At 35.2% G+C, this 22,099-nt stretch overlaps 1 protein-coding gene across 3 annotated transcripts in view; it reads left to right on the top strand.

Annotated features, from left to right (window-relative positions):
• Wdr7 (WD repeat domain 7) overlaps positions 1–22,099 on the top strand; it is a 391,751-nt gene that overhangs the window by 103,653 nt on the left and 265,999 nt on the right. For all 3 annotated transcript variants that reach the window (XM_013077256.3, XM_004858390.4, XM_004858389.4), the window contains exon 14: positions 2,689–2,903. In XM_013077256.3, coding sequence (XP_012932710.1) covers positions 2,689–2,903 — 215 coding nt within the window. The remainder of the gene's footprint in view (positions 1–2,688; positions 2,904–22,099) is intronic.

Genomic DNA, 22,099 nt, shown 5'->3' with positions numbered 1-22,099 from the left:
GTGGATGTCCTCATAGCTCTTAGATGTCAGTACTGTGTATCAGTTTACCCTCATGCCCAGACTTCTGGGGCCTTCCCTTGGGTTCTCTGCTGGGCTGCCTCCCTAGATGGACACAACCTCTCCTCTGCTGAGGCTTCAGCTGTCTCTTTCTGCGCATGCTTCTGGGACTTCAACCCCCTGTGCCAAGCTCTTGCCACCCACATATTTGCTACCCTCTCAGGCTCAGACATCCTGTTCTGGGCCATTGCATGTCTGCTCCTGTTATAGTTTGTATCTAGATGTCTCCGCCAAGCTTTACATGGTCCTAGGCTATTTTGGAGGTGGCTGAATCTATAGTGTGTGATTGATTCATGGTGGGCTAGGCTTGAGGGCACTAGTATTAAGGGTGAGAGTGCTACCTACCCTGAGTAGCCTGAATAAGGTAACAGGGGCAGAAAGACTGTTAAGGTCTCTTGTTGCTTTTACTGCTTCCACTGCCATGAGCTATTATTCCTCTGTTATTTTGCCTTGGAGCCAGCCAATTATGGAATGAAACCTCTACGAACTGTTAGCCAAATAAACCTTTTCCCCTTTGACTTTGGGTGTCAATTGGTATTTTGCCTCAGCAATGAGAGAAAAGTAACTAACACAACTTCTCTTTGTCATGACCCACTTTCCCACTCAGTATGAATACCTCCCTTTGTTCATTCCCGCTTAATGACTGGATTTGATTCAAAAAGGAGGATACTAGGAAGCAAATTAGTTACTTGGCGCTTTGCTTGTAGTATATGCTTATTTTTTGTTGATGATTCTGTTTTGGATAATAATAATCATGAGAGAATCACTTAAGCCTTTCCATTAAACTACAGACAACATTTAATAAAGAATGAAGAACTAGAAGTATAAATTCTAAATTCATTCCTGTTAAACTTTGAGATATCTGAAAGAATATCATAAGTATCATTTTCAAGACCTAATTTTAACTCACTCAAAATAATATATTTTTCCACAATATTTAAAAACATAGTATGGTATGTATTTATTTGTTAAAAATCAATACTAGAAATCTTCATGTATAGGAATATGAAATTCCCTAGTACTTCAGCCATGTAAATACACCATATTAGTGATTTTTTTTTAACTGCAGGATTCCTTCTTCCCCTTGATATTGTAGATACTTTTACCTTTTTGTAAGTTAACAGAATGATGTGGCATTTATTCCAAATAATATATGTGCTTCTAAAAATATTTTGGTAACCATAAAGTTCCTTTAAAGTGTATGTATGATATCTTTGAATCTACACATGCACATATATATTTGTACGTGATATGATTATTTACTGTAAATCTTAGAATGGGAATTTCTGTGTCAAAGGAAATGTGAGTTTGAAGTGTAATACAGCTTGTCAAAGAAAAAAAATTACCAACTTTGTGTTAAAAGTATATTACTAGTTTCCTCAGAATGCTAAATGTCTGTCATTATAAGAGAATAAATGGTAGTTCATTGTTGCTTCAATATGGATTTCTTTGATTAGTGAGGTTCATTTCATGTCTTTTCATATGATTATTCTCCATTTGTATTTCTTTTCTTAGTTCATATACTTTGAACATTATTGTGTTGGCTTTTTAGACTTCTCTGTTTAAAGCTGTTAACTGTGTCTCCATTCAATCAGCAAATAGTTACTCAGTCTCACCTCTGCCAGACACTGTCCAGTGTGCACGTATATAACAGTGAACAAAGCAGCTATGGCTAGTTCTTGTGTAGTTTATAATTCTGGGGGGGGGGGCAGGTCAACCACTTTAAGTAAATACTGTATTAGCTGGCAGTTAGTGTTAGGGAGAAGATAGAGCAGAAAAGGGAGAAATTGATGAAAAACCAAACAAAAACAGGGAGTGACTCACTGGAAATACAGTGGACTAAAGGCCTGAAAGGAGGTGATGTAGTCCACATTATCCAGGAGGAAGAAATTTGTGCTCGTAGAAAAGAAATGCACATATTAAGTAAATGGAAAGGAAGGTCAAGTGAAAATGCTGTGAAGTAGTTATAAGTACTAATTACTTTCACAAACATATGATAAGCATTTTGGTGGTTAGAGAAAGAAAAAATTTGCAGACTAGGGTCTGGGACTGTTGCTCAGTGGCTAACTAGCATACCCGAGGCCCTGGGTTCAGTACTCTGTACAGAAACAAAAACAAAACAAAATAAAAAGAAAAAAATTACATTTTTGTTGTAATTACAGAAATTACAACATTTTCTTGTTTTATGGTGATTTCTTAGAGAAAGAGAAGCTTCAAGAATTTTTTCAGGCAGAAAAAAGATGGTATTTTAGTAAGGTTTTTTTGTTTAATATCAATGCATAGCTTGGATGATGAGCAGGTCATCAAATCTGATGTTTGTAATGGTGTAATGGTGTGGGAGCAGTCAAGGAAACCCTCCTGGGAAATACAAAGAGAGTGGAAAAGCCTGAAGGAAGTTGTTGAAATCTTGGCTCTGCACTTGACTTTATTGAGAAGTTGTGTTAGGGGTCTTAAGGGAGAGGAATGATTGAGGTGATCTACATGGAAGATTATTAGAGAAAGGAAGTACTGTACAAGATGTTTTTGGGAGGCACTGATAAAACATAAAAAAATTTTATGCTGGTTTACTTTAAAAAAGTATTTAAAATTTTATAGGGTTGTATAATATATGTGAATATATTTGCTTCCCAGGTGCCTTGGATCGCTGTGTGATGGGGATAACAGCAGTGGAGATACTGAATGCTTGTGATGAAGCAGTTCCTGCTGCAGTTGATTCACTGAGCCACCCAGCAGTCAATCTCAAACAAGCTATGACAAGACGTAGTCTTGCTGCCCTTAAAAATATGGCCCATCATAAGCTGCAAACCCTTGCAACTAACCTCTTGGCTTCTGAGGCATCTGACAAGGTAAGTTTTATATGTAGGTTCATGAAGTATTGTAGGCCCCACATAACTGCATTTAGTAACATAACTTTGGTACATCTTAGAGAAAAAATTTTGGGAGTTGACATTAATGAAAAGTAAGTGTTTGATTTTTTAATTTAGGTTTATCCAACCTATTTTTATGGGGTTGTAAGTATTTAGTATTTTGAAAAAATAAATTATTTTTATTATTCAAATATTTTAAAATTATTTCTACTGAATTAAGTGACTTCTGTTTCAGAAATTAGAGTAAATATTGTTTATATTACCTTTCTATTTTACTTTCTGTTGAAAGATCGAACACTAGGTAGTGTCCCCCAAAGGGGAAAAATAGGTTACAATTAAAGAATCTATAATCATGATATATCATTTGTTCCAAACTTACGTTTTGACTTAGTAAGGTGAGGCATTTGAAGGATTTAAGAAAATATTTGAGAATAAGTTTGTAGAGTTACAGACATACTAGAGTTTTTGTAACTTGTGTGAGAGATCTAAGCTCAATTACACTTTCCTGACACAATGAAGGCATAAGTTACTCATTCACTTAGCAGAAGATTGTCCTGTGGAAGAAAACCAATTCAGTAATTGTTGCTTATCTTTAGTTTTGTAGAGGTTAGCCACTATTTGGTTTGTGGTATTTGTATTCTGTGGTATTATTAGACCTAGTTTGTGTCTGGTGATGGATAAATAAAAGCTAGAGACAGTCCTAGTATATCATCTGAATCATGACTTAAAATTCTAATTCCATCCATTTTCATTAGAGTTATTTATGGATAGTACAAATACATTTATTTTAATTTTCTTGATTTTCAATTTTTAATGATTAAGCATGTAAATAAATGGTGAAGGACTTGAAAGGCTCATCTATAAACTTGACAATTAGCATGAATTAGTGAGTGCTAATGTGTTATGAAATATGAATATTGTAGGCTGTTCCACTGGCCCACATCCTCCAGTAATTGGGAATAATATCACTCTTTGATCATGCTTCCCCCCCCCAAGATATAAATGTTTTATTGGCTCTGTTGTATATTTTATAAATTGGAATTGTGAAATCTTTGTGGTTTTCCTCCATGTTTTCAGTCCTATGTTCTGAAGTTTGAGAGAAATCACAGCTTAAGCACATTTGTCATGCCTATAATTTCTTTCATGGAACCACATAGCTGTCTCTAAGAATGCAGTGCTCATAGCACATTATCCAACATGCTATATGATTTTAAAACAAGATATTCAAGAACATGCATGTTATATAATTCCCAAATATTTTGTCCTAATGATAACCTCCAGAAATACAGATTTAGATAAATTATTATATAACTGGAAAATTAAAGAAAAATAAGTAGTACAGTAACACTTATGAATGGCTTTTGTAAGTGGTCATGGTCCATTATGTGACTTTTACAATCTTGTTTGTCCTTGTTTTAATAGCGCGTTTTATAGTGCAATTAGTGATAAAAGCACCAGATATCAGAGACACTACACTTATGTATTGTAAAATATATTGCTTGTGAACCTCTTCAGTCTTATAGCAGTGGTAATTGTTGCCTGAACTACAAGGAAAACAATTATAGAAAGGGGGGAAAGGCTTAGGAAGCTGAGGCTGCAGGAGGATAATCACTTTATGAAAAATGTATGTTGGCTGAACCATTAGGGATTTCTCTAACTGTCTTTCCATGTTGAGTTTGAGGCTCTCTCTGAAGGGAATATTTAAAGAGCTGTCCTCTGGATGGCTTTCTAATCTCAGGAGAAATAAACCCACCTAAAGTTAAAAAGCAAAAACAAAAAAATCATCTAAAACTAACCTAAAATTAAAACTAACTAAAACCAACAAAAGTAAGATCTTCTAGGGTATAAGACTTACTCTTAGGATTTTTGATATTATTTTTATATGGTTCTTTCAGTGGAAATAAAGTCTCAGGATACCCTACCCAAAGTGTCCTGCTTTTTCCTTGTTATAATAGTGTTAGAACTAAGGTCTATTCAAAATAATAAATATTTTGTTTTCTTAATTATGTTAACTATAGTGGGCATACAAAACTTTGTGACCAAAGATGGAGAATTTTCTGTTTTTTGCTCTCTTACTTAGAAGAATAAGAGTTTATTAAGACGTGAAACCATTCTTTATTGCTGCATGGCATATTTGCAAGGTTGTATTTGAACCTTTATGTATTTCTCTTATTTTCCCTGATATCATAACATATTCTTATCTAATTCTCTCCTGCCTTTTGGAGAGCAAGGATTATGACTTATTTATCTCTGTGTTTCCACGTGATATCTAGTAGCAGCTGTGCAATAAATATTTGTTGGATTGGGTGAAGTATAACAAAATGCTGATAGCATTTCCTTTAGCTTCTTACCCGTTGTCTTCTCTTTTCCTTCATAATTGATTGTCTTGAGACTCCTGCTTTACAATCTCTTTCTCTGTTCATAAACCTTTATTTATTATTTTCTTTCTGTTCATAACCCTTCAGATGGGGAAGATTCATTAATAACCTTTGCCCTATGTTCAATTTTGGACTCTCCCCTTTGGTTTTGGTGAGCAGTATTATCCACACATAATCATTCTCTTTCCTTGCCACCTCTGCATTGTCAGTGTTTGAACACATCCTGTAGTTATTTCAACTTTATCCTCTCCTTTACCCCTATTCCTTTTGGCTCCAGACCATGGTAGCTTAATTGTACCATGACTGAAATTTTGGAATGGATATATATCTTTTGAGTACTCTATTCTGTATATTAGAACATTGAGTAGCTTTTTCTCACTACCACTTTATGCCAGTAACACTTCCTTCTCCCTAGTCATGACAATCAAATGTCTTTGGACATTGTCAAATTTCCCCTGGGAGGCAAAATTGCCTCTCATTTTAAAACCAGTGGTCTGGAGCGGGGAGAAAGGTTAAAATGGCAGGAATTCTTTGTACTGTATTCTATCCTTCCCTTCCTCTATTTCTTTAAAATCCTCTTTAGGATATCTTCATCTCTTAATACTTCTGCTCACTGTGGCAGAATTAGTTTTTATATTCTCTTTGTGCTCACATACTCGTATTCATATCTTTCCTAAGACAATTTTCTTGTTGCATGGAGAATTAAAAATTTTTTTGTTTTCCCTACTATATTTCCAACTTCTTGAGGGAAGGAACTGAGTATTTCTTTTTAAAAAGTTTTAGTGCTTAATGTAGTACAACATTACATTGCAGTGTAATCACATGTACAGTTACATACGATATGATATTAGTAGAGAAGCATGGTAAGTACCTGAGAAATTTAGTGTAAAGTTAGTTTAGAAGTATAGATTAGAATCATATTATGGAAAAACTTGACTGCAAAACTGAGGATTTAGTTGTAAGGTAATGATACAATGTTGGATAGTTTTGAAAGGAGATATTTGTTTGAGAAATATTTTGTGATGTCTAACATCTGTGGGGCACTTATAAATGTTGGTATGGGAAATTAATTGTGAGGCTGCTGGAAAGATATAGTGAAAGGTAATGGAGACTGGAAATAGGATTAGGCAATGGAAATGTAGAAGAGCCTGGCTTGTAAGCTATTGTGTAAGTTGAATAAATCAGTCTTGTAAAATGAGCAACAGAAGACTTTGATATTTCAAGATTATTTCAGGGATGCCCACCCGGCTGAAGGGAGAATGGCAGAGCTGATAACAGAAATATACAAGCCATAGAAAAGGCTTTGAGGATGATTATAATAGGAGACATTTGCCACTTATGGGTAGAATTAGGAGGTGAAGTGTTAGGAAGGGGGCAGAATATCTTTGAGAAAGAAGTGACATGAGGCTGAAATAGAGCAGGGATGGTTTTTTTCCCCCTTAATAAATGTTGGAGTACAGAGTCTGAATGAGACTGCAGCCCACATTTGGGGTACCTGCTATCATCATAATTTTCCAAATGAACTGTCTTCCTTAATCTCACTGCAAATAGATAAGTTAGTTTTTACTCTTTCTAATTTCTAGATGATGAACCTAAAAACATCTGGATAGAATAAAAATTGGTGAACTCTTTCTACAAGGGGCTGCATAGTACATACTTCAAGCTTTGTGGGGTGTCTCTGTCACAGTGACTTAACTCAGCAGTATAGTATGAAAGCAGCTAAAGACAATCTATAAACAATTGAATATGGTCAAGTTCCAAGAAAACTATTTACAAAAGCAGGTGGCAGGCTGGATTTGGCTTGTTGGCCATAGATTGTTGACTCCTGCATCAGAAAATAGCATTATTAACTTCACAGCTATGGATGTAGTTCTCACATGAAATGGGCTTTGCTTCACTTTTAGAAAGCACTCAAAAGGAGTTGTTAAGTGACTGTGTTCTGGGGGCAGGCATGTCTGTGTTCAGATTACATCTGCGTAACTTGCTGGCTCTGGATGACCTTGGGCAAGTAACCTCCATGGCCTCTTGTCACTTTTAAAACAAAATCCAGACTTCTGCAGAGGCCTGAGAGATTCTGTATTTGGATATGTACCTTGTTCCTTTTATTTTGTTCTTTAACTTTGGTTATTCAAGTTCTAGCCAATGGGCTCTTTTTTTAAAAAAATGGGTATTTATTGAGTGGATTAATGAATGAAAAAATGAATAATTTGATATTGGACCTTTTAACTATTGTTAATACATTACAAAAGCTTGGAATAGAATTTTGGATAGATATTGAAAATATCTTCTGTAAGTTATCTCTTAAGTCATATCTTCAGATGATCATATTATTGAGGGACAGAGTAAGGAAAGAAGAAATTTGAAGATAGAATGCTTGCTTACATGGTAGGAAAATGAAGATGAGACAGTGAGAGACAGAAAGAAAAATTGTAAAAATAGTCTGTATCACACATGTAATTGAAAACAACTTTGTAAAGAAAGGTGGAGGCTAGCAGTTGATAAGAGAACTGAAATAACATTAAGAATTGGGGAATATAAAAGAGCTTTTAGATGTAGTATTTAAGAAACTCATTGGTGATCATTAAGAGAGCTGCTTTGGGTAGAGTTAGTTGGGTCAGAAATCAGGGTGTAATGAGCAGGGAATGAGTATGAAATGAAGTAGAGGTAGAGATTATGAAAGTAATTTGCTTTTGGTGAACAAAGCAAAGGTAGCAGCTTCAGTGGATACATGGTTAACAGCAGGGTTTATATTTTTAGCTTGCTGAACATTTGTGTCTGTGGAGAGAATAATTGGTAGAACAGTGTAGAAGGACATGGCATTGGGAATAGAGTTGGAGAGTTCACACTTGTTCCCTGTTGTTGCTAATGATGAAAGAGGGAGGCGAATATACCAAGTACTTTCAGTGGAAAAGGGTAAAAGTAGGCTGTGATACCTGTTGAAGGAAGTAGTTATAAGCTCTTCAAGGGAGAGGCATCTTTTTTCTTTTTAATCCCCACAGGAACTGGCAAAAGTAGTATACTGGACTAGGAGCTAGAAGATTTGTAAATTAAAAATAACTCACCAACCATAGATTATACCTGGTGGTTTTTGAGGAAGTGTGTAAATGAATATATTAAGAAGATAGTCTGAACAGAGCTGGGTATTTAGCTCAGTGGCACGGCACCTGCCTTGCAAACACAAGGTCTTGAGTTCAATTCCCGGTACCACAAAAAAAAAAAAAAAAAAGATATTTTGAACATATTGAGTGATATTTCTGACAAGTTTTTCTCTTGAAGCATTTGCCCCAGATAGTAGCTCCTGGGAGCAAATCTTGGGCCAAAGGGATTTAATGAGTGGAACTAGAAAGCTCTTACTGCCATGGAATTCATTTCTTAGGCCTAGTATATGTGATGTTCTGTTCAGCACCTTTACGTCACAGGTGTTGCTATACCAGTCAGAATCACCCCGTTTATCTGGAAACAGGACAAGGTTGAAGAAACTGAAAAAATGACTAGAATGATTTCTGTTTCACCTTACATCTCTGTCCCTGTTGTCTAATTAGTCAAAAGCCTGAGAAAAATGAATGGGCTATATTTGCAAAGGTCAGTAGCTTTGTATTCTATGTAACTAGGTGAGAGAATGGAATTTAGAAGTGAAATGTAACCTACTAAGAACATACTCTGTGTTTTTTGCTTGCACAATTCACACTATAAGAAAAAAATTGTTCTGATTGAATTGACTTTATGATTCACTTTGAAAAGGTCACTGTAAGGTACAGACAGGGACAAGCCAAATGACATTGTGTCTAGGATATCAGACCTTGTCTTGGGAACTATTTTAGACCTTAGAAGAATTTTTATGATATGAATGACCTTTGAAGAATCAATTAAACTTGCTTAGAATTCTACCCAGAAATTTTAATGAATATCTAATGGAAATATGAATATGTTCATTGTATATCTAAAATATATATATATTCAGTTTTGGTTATTCCGAATTGTTAATAGAACAGAATTTTATATTACACTAATTATTTTCTACTCTTTAATAAATAAAGTTAAAGAGTCTTAACTTAGCTGTCCAGTGTTAAGGAAACAAAAGAATAAATGTCTGTGACTATAAAAGGAGAAAAACATTTCTTCAATCAAATAAAGAAAACATTTGTCACTTTCCATTCTGTGAGAAATAGTTAGAGATATTAGAAGTAATATTTCAATAATAATCACAGTCTTCTTCAAATGTGTGGCATACTTATTAGCTTTGGTGATTATTTGATATAAAGATATTTTAAAATTTTCTCTATAGCCCTGGAAGTCTTTCAAAAGCTCTGTTGTTTTCTCTGTTCCCCACATGGTCCTAATCTTTGCTTGATCTCCATTTTGATTTATCCAAGGTACTTTAAAGTCAATATTTCGTTGTTAGCAATTTAAATATAAAGTGCTGAAGTTTATTTTTTTGTTTTTATCCTCCCTGGTGTTTCCAGAACTTCTGGTATCTGTGAGTTTGTGTCTTTCACTAGATTGAGCTCTTAATTTCGTTAAAATTAAGGTCATAATAGTCTCCTCTAGAACTTTCCATTTCTCATTATTTTATACTACCTATGGTCTGCAAACCATGGTTTACAGGTGAATAGGGCCATTGAGCTAAGAAAGCGTTTTATGTTGGGTTTTAAAAAACAGAATATGTGACAGAAACCTTGTATAGCTTTCCAAAATCTAAAATATTTGCCACATATCTCTTATAAAGAAAGTTCACTGACACTTTCTCTATCCTAGTAAATGTCACCAGTGTTTGTCCCTTGTAAATCTTAATAATCGTATGTATTATCTGATCCCTCCCTCTGAAAACTGATCCAAAGTGAAATTATTCACTTTTATCTCCTTCTAAAAGCAGTCTGCTCTTTGCCTCTGTGTTCCCTCTAGTTCATAATCTTCTTTTCAAATAAGACCTTATTACTGATCTCAGTTGACTCTGCTTGCCCCCACAATTGTAGCACTTACTCTGAATTCTTTATTAAAATACAAGCCCACTTTCATATGATTCATACATTTAAGTTGTGAGTGCATGTGCTCTTTTAGGTGTAAATGTGTGTGCATTAGGTGTGTATTTGGGATGAATACTCTGAATATTTCCAGCTCAGTTTAACCACCCATCAACCTTTTTCCAGTTTGAAGTAGATGAATTTTAGATTACTATGAATATGGTACAAACTTTTCTATTAAGCAATAAAACTTAACTTTCAAAGCTAAGTATTCAACTCATACTTAGTAATTTTTTTGGTGATTCCAGGGTTTTTGGTTCTGTTTCCTTTTTAATCCTTTAACTAGACATGACTGTATGTATGACTATAGGTATTTAGTTTTTGAGACAGAGTTTCACTTTGTAGCTCAGGTTAACTTTGAACTCACTGTGTAGCCCAGGCTGGCCTCAAATTCAAGGCAATCTTCTTACCTCAGCCCGCAGAATGCTGGGATTACAGATGTGTACCACCATGCCCAGCAGCACTGTATTTGTTGTGATAATTGCAAGCACCACCAAATAATGACTTACTTAATATCTAGATTCTAGTGCCTTGTCCCTATACTTTGTACATACTAGGTGTTCAATGGACTTTTGAATGGAATTCATAGTTCATATGAAATATAATTCACTATATTCTGAGCTGAGGAAAAGTGGTCTTGTTCTGTTGTGGTTTTAAATTCAGATCAGGTTTGTTTTTCCTTGGAAATGCATTGTTAATAGAAGCACACTATACTTACAAGAAATTTAGATTATTATGGACTGTGAGGTACAGCAAAGAAGAAATTCCTTTCACCATTTCACATTATAAATCAAATACTAGACTGCTTAGAGAATAAGAACACTAGGTTAGATTAAACTCTGACCTTTTCAGCAGTCAGATCTTTCAAACCCTAGTGTATGGTACTTTACATTGAACTCTTATTTGGGAGCTTGAAGGTATTGTAAAGTAATTTGATAGAAATACAAATATTTGTGACTAAATATTAATATTTTTAGTACTTTGAGAAAGAAGTAGTTTCTTCTCCTTTAATGTGCTTGAAAATCTACCCTTTATTAGATCATATAAAAGAATTTGAAACTTCTTGACTTTTATGGTCTCTGTTAGAAAGTAATTGAATCAGTCTAGTTCAGTAAACATTTATTGACTACTAGGTACTGTGTTGAGCCCTAGAGAGCCAAATGAGTAAGCCATTATGTTTGCTCTTAGCAAATATGAACAGATAAATACAATGTACTACAGTGACTAGGATGGATGAGAAAAGCAGAAAGTATTGCAGACACCGGTGCAAGCCTGAGGTGATCAAAACTGGCTTCCTGGAGGAGGGAGTAGTAAAGGATAAGATGGATGGAGATGAGTTGCACTGTGTTCTGGAAGAAGTGGAGGATATAAAATACCATGTGCAGTTAGTATTGGTGGAGGATCAGCTCAGAGACGGTAGTGGTGGGAAATGGAAGGAGTCCATGTTGCACCCTGGGAAGGTGCTGAAACTTTATCTTTTACCTCAGTGGCTTTCAAACTTGAAAAAAACAATAGCTCCAGAATCTTCCCATCAAAAAGAATTTTATATAAAAATCATTGTATACTGATAAGAAATATAGAGATAAATATAGAGATAAATTTAAGAATTGTGTGTGGTGTTCCATGGGATCTAATGACTGACTAGGTAAGACAGGTGGTAAGGAAGGTTGATGCATGGGTTTTCTGATTGGGTAATAGAACAGAAAGTGCCTCTTTCAAGTGACAATGATGACAAGAGAGGATGGTATGGGGAATAATGATGAGTTGCTTAGTTTGTGATGAGTATGAGATTCCTATACAGTACCTATGTGTAGATGTTTGTCAGGCAGTTTAAAGATATTAAACTTGAGGGAGGGATGCGGCAACGGGACACGCAGATTTAGGAATCTCCAACATATAGTCATAAAAGTGGATGAGATCATTCAGAAATAGACTGTCAGAGATACCAACTGTTTAAGGGAGGAAGAAGAGGAAACCTTTCAGAGAAGTGTGGTGTGAGGCATTTGAGAAGAACCAGGAGAATGTGCTGACCTGCAAACAGGGAATCAAGAGTTGCAAAATAAAGGTGAAGTGGTTACTTGTGTCAAATGCCATAGCTGTTGATCCTTAGAAGGATGAAAATCTATTTGTCAGTGAAGTCATTAGTATTATTTTTTAGAACTGTTTGCGCAGCATGTTAGGGACACAGTTTGATTGTGGAAGACTAAAGAAGAATGGGAATGGACATAGTAAGTGTAGAATACTTTTGAAATGTTTGTATGAGAAGGGAAAGAAGGAGAGAGAGAGCAGCTAAAGGGCATGCAATTTTGAAGATAGTTGAGAATGTGGGCCAGGGATGAAGAGCCAGTAGAGAGGAAAGTTCAAGATCAGGATGGGAAAAGATTGAAAATTGGTGAAGCCAGGTTCACCAGGGAATGAGAGAATGAGAAATCAAAGGCAGAGGCAAAGCAGTTGTCTTTGTTGTGGAGGAGCAAAACCTTATTTTATGAAACCGAAGGGAAAGAAGACAGGCTTGGTATCTGGATGGGTGTGTTTCTGAGAGCACTGGATGGGAATTGAGGAGGTAATATTCCTAAATTCTTAATATTCCTCCTACAAGTTGGAGGAAAGGCTGTTGGGGAAGAGCACCAGAGTAGGGGACTTGAGAACGGTAGAGGCAAAGGACTGAGAGGGGGAGTTAAGGAGAAGGGAAGGATTGACTGTGAATTTGTGTAGTTGTGTAGTTGTAACAGGCTGTAGTAAGGTGGAGAAAGAGGTATATGTGAAAATATAAAGGGCGCATTTTATTACTGTTCCACAATTGCACTTTTGGCATTCCAAAGAAAAAGGGAATGAAGGGTAGTGGTGAAGGTTGATTGGTGTGAATACCATGGGGTCAAAGCTGGGTAAGAAGGAGAGGTGCGGACTGATGGTCTTTGAGGATATAGTGAATCCCATGATGGAATACCCCATGATAGTGGCTTCTAAACTGTGCTGCACGTTGAAGACCTGGGGATCTTTAAAAAACTAGTGTAGTGTGGCTTCTGTTTGCAGAATTCCTGGTTTAATTGGTATGGGATGCAAGGCATGCATTGGGAATTTTAAAAGATTCCTTTGTGATTCCAATGTGCAGCAGTTTGTGAAGGTGTCCTCTAAGAGAGTGAAGAGCAGGTGTGGTGGGAGATCTGACCTGGCACTAATAGAAGGTTGTAGTCAGGGCAGAGATATTAACATTCCAGGTTTCCCAGGTGAGGACTGTCCAGCATGTGTGGCCATGGGAATGACTGGCCAAAGTAGAGTGGAGAGAAGTTGACTGCAGTTGAGACAGTCAAGAAGCTGTGAGGGGTGTAAAAGACCCTGCAGCCTGCTCTCCCTGTCTTTTCTGCTTTCTCCTGTGTCAAGAGTCTTGTGATAAAGAGTGCAGTATGCAGTATGCTATCGGGTTAATTTTGGGACAGGGATTTAATATGTGGTTTTTTTTTAATACTATTCCGGGGTTTTGGAAATAATAGTTTAAAATATTGTTGATGCAAATAAAGCTCTCCAAATAAATTAAATGATGAAATTAACAGGAACTTATAATTTAAAGGCAAGAATAACAGTAGTTGAAAGCCAGAATCTTTGATGCACTGACACCAAAACACCCCACTTATGGGATATCTATATATTTATGTGCAATACCACTTTTGTACCATCAGTCTACATTTTGTATAGTATGATATGTAATTGTAACACTTAAAATCTCTAGAAAACTGGAGTTTTATGCAAATTTACCATTATAAATAGTAAGATACAAAAATGGTACCCCTAGCAAAATTAACAAATGTAACATTAGTATTTCATTTTATTACTAGATAATTCTATGGTTAATCAACATTGTGTCATCAGTTCTCCTACTCTAAATCTTCTACATTCTATAAGGAGGCCCCTGACCATCAAGAGCTATAGACCACATGCTGAAAATCTCTGACCTGTGTGGATGGTGAAATTTCTAGAATAATAGATGGCCAGAAAGACTTTAATTCAGTGACAATGATGTTGAGGTTTTAGAAAATTTTTCCTGTGTAGAACTCATACAGTCTTTATATGACATGGTACTTCAGACCCTAAAATTAACCTTGGGTGGGAATATATTAGTCACTGCAGTTTATTGCAGTGTCTAAGGAGAGGAAGCAAGATTGATATGTAGTGGCTGTAGTTAGAATTCTGTACAGTGCACTCAGTAGAGTAGAATAGGCAACAAATACCCAAAGAGCTTTCCATTAATGTCTCCACTCACTTTTATCTTCTTATTTTATTCAAAAATACTCACTTTTCTTACTTGCATTCACATCTCAGTCACAACCCACACTTAGCAGCATTCATGCTTGGTGAAAGTGCTATCTCTGGCAAGTAGGTAGATGGAAATGAAGAGGCAAGAAAAAGAAGGGGAAAGGCAGAAGAAGGGGACTTGCAGCATAAATCAGGATTTTAGTTTTTACAGTGTAAAAATCTTGGTTCTCCAGTCACCAGTCACTGTCACATATTAATTGAGGAAATGTAGCCCTTGCTGTTTGATGTGTCTGAAATGCCCTGCATCTTTCCTCACCCACCTACTTTTTCTTCATCTTATGAGCCCGAGTTCTGTGGCCACCAAACCTCCAAAGGCTCCCTGAACTTCTTAACTAAAAAGCCAAGCCAGGTAGAATCAGTGAATCTTCCTCTTGACCCTCTAGCACTTGGTGTATGTCTCCCATCCCAGTACTAACCCAGCCTGACCCTACTTGGTTTTTGAGATCAGGTGAGATGGTGCGTTCAGGGTGGTATGGCTGCAGACTTGGTTTATGTTTTTATCCTAGTACTTATTCTGTTGTACTAGTATATGTAAGCAAATAGACATATATGTTTCTCTATATCAAAGTTTCTGAACCTAAGCACTATTGACAATTTGAACTGGAAAATTTATTGTTGTGGGGACAGTCCTGTGGACTGTAGAATTTTTAGTAGCATTCTTAAATGCTATTAGTTACCCTCTAGATGCTATTAGCACCCACTCCTGAGTTGTGACTAACAAAGGTGCCTTCAGATATCGACAACTGTCCTTGGGGGGCAGGGATGGGGATTACCCATGTCTGAGAACTACTGCCCTACCTCATAGTAAGAGCTCCTCAAAGGACCATATGATATTCTTCTTTTTATTTCCAATGCTTAGCACTGGAAATAACCCTGTATGTGAGGGTTGACTAACGTGGAGTGGATTTACCCTTTCCCTTCTCACCTCCCCCACCTCCTAGATATCTCTGCAGAACTAACGCTGAGACCATCTTGACATCTAGAATTATTCAGAACATGTGGGAAATGTCAATCAGATATAGGAGAAATCTGGCTTGCTCCTATGTTGTCACCAGTGAACTCCTGTGTGAACCTGAGTGACTTGATTTATCTTTTAGCTTCAATTTTGTTTCTAACTTTAAGTTTGGGATAATTGGGCTTAATGAAACTCAGTAGGATAACATGTGTGAAAACATTTATCACAATAGATGTTTGGCACATACCGGTTTAATACTCTTGATTGATTGACTGATCGATACATGCATTTGTTCAGTACATACTTACAGGTCCTAAGCTAGAGCCAGTTGGAACACTCATTCATCACATCCACCCCTAGCAGGCCCCAGCACTAAGGAATTTCTCCTCTGATTTGGGGACAAGTGTGCAGTTCATTGTGGCAAACCTTATACTACTCAAGGTATGAGCCATGTGGGAGAGAACCCTAAGGAGATGAACTGATCTGATGAGTTACTGGGAAGGCTTCTCTGAAGAGAGACAGGCTTGACCACAAGAGGAAAAGTAGGGAAGGATGTCCCAGGCAAAGGTCACAGCATGTGCAGCTGTGGGTAGGGATGGCAAATGGGTCTGGTGGGCATAGTAAGATGTAGGTCAGTGGGGCAGCAATGAGACATGACAGTTAAAAACAGGTGAGACTCTACTGGCGTGTGAGTATTTCTGAAATTAGGGATTGCTTACCACAGTGATTCAGAGTGGATTAGGACAGTTTATTTTTTCTTGTCTCTTTTTCATTTTGTTTTATACTTTTTCATACTAAGTCAGCCTTCAAGACTCTCCCATTGTTAGCATTCATTTACAGATATGTTAAGAGTTTTGGCCTATCCAGGAGAGCATCTTATGATGGGAGATTTTTAGAATTTTAGTTTCTTTCAGTTGGTTTTTAACTATTTTCACTCATATATTTAACGCATTTATTTGAGATAAAATGAGTGGGATATGATTATCTCTCCCCTATCAGTAAAGTGAATACTGCTTGGGTGATCTGTTAGCTATTTACAACAACTTCTCTGAAACAGATGGTCTTTACTTGGAAGAGAGAAGAATTGATGCTAGAGAAGTGAGCTGATTCACCTGTAAGTCTGACCCTTCGGGAAAAGTTGAAAATCAGTCTCTTCTGTGCTGCTGTTGTGAGGGACACTTTAATATATTGATCTTCTAATTTCTTAATATATTAATAACTTTGGATATTATTATTCAAGCATTATTCTTGAATCAGTAAGATAGGGCTGGCCCTATCTTTGGAAGATATTTTCTTTGGAAGATATTTATCTTTGGAAGACATTTTCCTTGTAAAAGTGATTATACAAATATTTGTATTTCATACTTATAATTTACTTTTATTGAGTAATTTACATTTGTTGTTTGAAACCTTAATATTCTTCAAAAATATGTTAAATATCTTTTTTAGTTTCTCCTTATTTGATACTTGTTAATGAAAGTACATGAAAGGAAAGGAAATAACATAAACTATATATTGTCATTCCTACCTAATCATAAAATCTCATTCTATCCAAAAGCAAACACTTAAGGTAAGGAGATAGTGTTCTAATTCCATCATAAATGGCTTCTCTGAACTCATTTCACTTTGTGTTATTCTAACCACTAGTGTTAAGTAATAGCTCAACAGCAGAGGGCACCAAATATCTATTTCACTCATACACCTTTCTTGCTATTTCCTGTGTTTTGTATGCCTCTCCTTCCATTTTCTTCCTCCCTACTTTTTTTCTTTTTCTTAGTGCTTAAAATAGTAAATATTGAAATTTCATTATGAATACTTTTTAGTACAAGGTGAAGTTTTTCCTTTGCTTATTGTAGAATTTTTTTGAAATACATTGACTTCTGTTTTTATTCAGTGTAACACTATTTTACATGTAACATTATGTATCAGAATTTCAGAAATCATTTCAGAGAGTGTTCTTGAATATGTCATATACAAAATAAATAGGAAAATCATTCTGTTATTTTTTCTAGCAAAATATTATTAGATAGTAAACCAGTTTTATACTGAGGAAATTAAAAGTTATTTAGAACATGTATTATAAATACTATAGCTACATAATTATATTTTTTAAAGGCACTATATTAAGATTTTGCAAATACAAATTTTTTCTTGTATTCTATTTTGGAGTAAGTATTTCTGTTTTGGTCTAAGTATTGATATTTATAGTAGAGAAAGAGCGTGTGTGTGTGTGTGTGTGTGTGTGTGTGTGTGTTTTACATATATATTTTCTAGCATGTTCTTAGTATCCTCCATCTCTGGCTTCAAAGCAGATTCTGGTTTAAAAAATATCATCAACCCTTGTGCTTTACACTATAGCATCAAAATCAGCTAATGTCTATAATACTCAATGATATAAATTAACTGTATTTTTAGGTAGAAATGCAAAACATAATATTAGTGCTTGTTCAGGAAAAGTAAGTTATTTTATAAGATTAAAGATAGTCTTGGAAACTCTGTTATTAAAAATTGTTCAGAAATAAACTTTTAAATCAGTACCATTAATGTGAACAGTGAAAGAGTAAAATTATTGCCAGTGTTTCAGATTTCATTTAGTCATTGTAAAAAATGAAATACATTTAAAACATTAATCCTTTCAAAGACTTGAAAAAACAATACTGGCTTTATAGGGGAAATAGTTATCAGATATTTCAACAGATATGATTTATTGTAGAATGTATTCAAATATATAACTCCGATAGATGTTATAACAAGGATGTATCATTTGTTCCTCTACAGAACCTAAGTATTGCTTCTTGTTGCTGGTAGCTAATTGAATCTCTGTGTGTGTGTTTTTGTCAAAAAAAAAAATCTGTGCTTGAATAAAGATTAATCTCATGATCTTTTATTTTCCTTGGGTTTTGACAGGAGTTTGCCTGCTGCCCTTAACATGATTGCCACAGGTTTACTTAATAGGCAAGCAATCTAATAATTTTTTCCTATGATAGTATGTCTGTTATATTTTAAGTCAGGTCCTTACTTGAAACCTGAAATGGCTAACTCTATACTTTTTTCTATATAAAAAAAACTATAACACACTTGATACTCACAATAAAAATGTCAAATATATTTGTATGTATATGTATGTATTTTGCAATTATCATTGAATTTTACTAGCAAATTTGGGGCCATTTCTTGCCCATACCTTCTGATTTAATTTCCATATTGACCTTTTTCAAGTAAGTGTTTAAACCATTTCCTTAAGGACAGAGGCTTTATTTTCTCCTGAGCATCTTGTACGTAATAGGCACTCCATAAATATTTGGTGAACTGAACTTAATCTTGCTCCATGATAATTTAAAGGTGAATTTGTGAGCACACATTTCAGAACTACTTAATAAAGTGGCAGAACAAGAATACTAACATTCCAGTTAAAGAATTTCCTTGAACTGATAGCCTGTATTCAAAATTAAGATAATGAGATAATAGAATGAATTAGCTTGTTAATTAAATTGCTTTGGGCTTGTGTATGTTATTATTAAGCCAAGAGACCTTTGGAATTTGATAGAGTTTTGTTCATTTCCCTCTCGCTAATCATAGCAGAGCATGTTAGAATATTAATGATTTTACTCTGCCATGTCCACACATTTAGCCAAAATATCATTTTCATAACTTTGCTGGATATCTTAATTTTATTGTAATAAATAAGACTTTGTTAGGTTAGTTAATCCTGTTGTCAGGCAAGTCCGGCCTTGGTGAATTCAGAAATTGTAACTCATCTATAGGACTTAGGGATGAGAGTCATTTTCTCTCCTTTTTCCTTCAGTGTTTCTCTGTTTTCTTCGGTTTTATTTTGGTGTGGTTTTCTGTTTTCATTTAAACTCTTTCTCTGTGTATTGCTGTTCGATACAGTTTTTACCACAGTGACACAATCAGTAGCCCTGAGAAGTTGTGATAAGAGGAGTTACACACAATCGCATCCAGATATCATGGTACCAGACACTAGATAACCTTTTATTTGTCCAAGCACATGGCTATCTGCTGGCACACCTCCAGAAAGAGACAGAAAAATGGGAAGATTGGGGGTGCTGACAGGGGCACATGTGTAGCTGACATCAGATGGGAAAGCTTAAAAATCTTCTTTGTGTCTTCATTCTTGCTTTTTTATTTTTCTTCAAGTAACTCTTGATGCTTCAATAATTTCTTTTCCAATGGTGTTAGATTTTATACTATTTGGTCAATATGATCTGTTTTTCCTAAAAGAATTTTTCAGGTCTTTTCTGGACTGACAGTATTTGTTAAAGCACTGTGGAGCACTCTTTGTTTTATTTAATACTGTTATCTATCCTTCACACTTAGGGTTAGTTCTGTCTACTTAAGACTGATATAACAGGGATTTTACTTTTTGTTCTGACATAGCCAACCGTAATACCCTAGTGTAATACGATAATGCCTGGGCTCAGTAGGTAGTAATCATTATGAATAATCTTATCAATAATGTTATATTTCATATAATATGTTTATATGGTTGTATGTACATTTACTCAGTGTTGGTGGGTACAAAGCATTAACTATTGTATCTGGCTTTATATGTTAAGTGTTTAAAAAAGCAGACATACAGCACAGTACTCTGAGAAATAAAAGCTTAATATACCTATTCTACATTCCATCCCATCATTTACATTCCTAGAGCTATTGCATACTTTATCTTCTCTCATCTGGATGGCTTCTCTTACCTTCATTTCATATTCATGATTTTGGACTTGCTTCTTTTCAGCCAAATTGCCAGTGGATGTTTATGTAACTACATTTGGTCATGTTTCTCCTTTCATTAAAACCCTTGGATAGTAGTTCTGAAACTTTACTGTATGTAGTCATGTGGGTACTGATGATTAGACAGATTGTGGTACATTCCCAGACATACTGACTTAGGTCTTATATCTTGCCCAGGAACCTGTAGGTCAGGAACCTGAACATTCTGAGAAAAGTACTACTTTAGTGGCTCCTAGGCCTGCAAGATAAAGTTCAAAAGCCTTAGGTGAGGTCCTGTGTGCTCTTAATGAACCATTCCTTGCGTTCATCTTGATCAAATGTGGATTTTATCAACATCTATTTTGTGATGTTTTCTACCTTTGTCCTTTTTCACATCTTGCTTTCTGCCAAGAATGCTCTTTTGTAGCTCAGGTTATTCCTTCTGTGAGACACTTCCTGGTCACTCATTTGGTACTTTCTCCCTTGTATCCTTTTCTTGTATCTTGAAATCCTCCTTTATACCACCATTCATATTTTATCATTATTATGTGTCATTATCTCTTAGTTTTGAATTCAAAGCTAGAGAAACTTTATACTCATCTTTGAATTATCAGTGCCTTACACAAATACAGGATCTAATAGGCATTGTGGTTATTGTGGAAAAAATGAATTGAATATAAGAATGAGATTCAAAGTCTTGTTTGTTTTTTTACTTCATATGTATTTACTTCATATGTTTGTTTTATAACTTCATATGTATTATTTTGTAGTATAAATTTATAATATTACTTATATCACTTAGATTATTTAATTGTAGTAAAGAAAAATTTATATTCTGTTCCTTTATATATTATTCAGTTCAGAGAAATTTCTACAAAAGAGGTAGTGATAAGATCTACTTGAAGAATTCTATAAATAATTTTTGGAAGAGAAGTCATGTGAGATACTTCTTGTGGGATGGGTGGAAATATGTGTGGACAGCAGGAAGATGGAAGAAATAATATGGTTTTGCCAAGGGCAAGTGGCTTGATTTAACTTTAGAAGTTATAGGGATTGTAGTTAGAGATGAAGGCCGAGGGGGTAGGCAGTGGTATATTCTGGAGGATGTTTTGTACTTTGCAAAGAAGTCTAGGTTTTATCCTTCCTTTAGTTATAAAATGCTACTGATGTCTCTGAAGCTAGAAAGAACCATAGTCAAATGGGAAGACAAGAAGAGAGAGATCAGTTAAGGGAGGCATTGTAATTTTATTACAGAAGCGTTGATTAGCAATTTTAATAATTACATAAAATTTTTATAATGTTTTTTGTTCATTCTGCTAGGTATTCTGATATTTAAAGTTACACAAGATCAGTAAGATGTGATTTAGCCCTTCTTTTGAAATGGTCTCATAGAGTAAGGGAAGGCATAAATAACTAAAACAACTGATTATATAAAGTGGCAAAGACATAAGTATGTGACACACATAGTAGATATAAATTGCTATAGGATCTGAACCTTATTTGGACTAACTTTCCTTAGGAGAATTAAGTCCACACCATCAACCTTACTGAGGAATAATTAATGACTAAAACCTATATATATATTCAAGGTATGCCATGTGATGCTTTATATACCCTATGGATGATAGAATTAGGGTCTTGATGAAAGAGAAGGGATTGAAGTAGAATTTAGGGAAAGGGATAAATAAAAGGATTTATATGTAAGGGACCATGGTTATGGTACTATAACCCATTTGTTAAAGCTGGAGAAGTAGAATATCAAAATATAATGGGCCTTGA

Source organism: Heterocephalus glaber, unplaced genomic scaffold, assembly GCF_053883595.1.
Source record: "Heterocephalus glaber isolate CG9 unplaced genomic scaffold, H.glaber_assembly_v1.0 deba00000331, whole genome shotgun sequence".
Taxonomy (NCBI): Eukaryota; Metazoa; Chordata; class Mammalia; order Rodentia; family Bathyergidae; genus Heterocephalus; species Heterocephalus glaber.
This window is presented reverse-complemented; position numbering and strand designations above follow the sequence as displayed.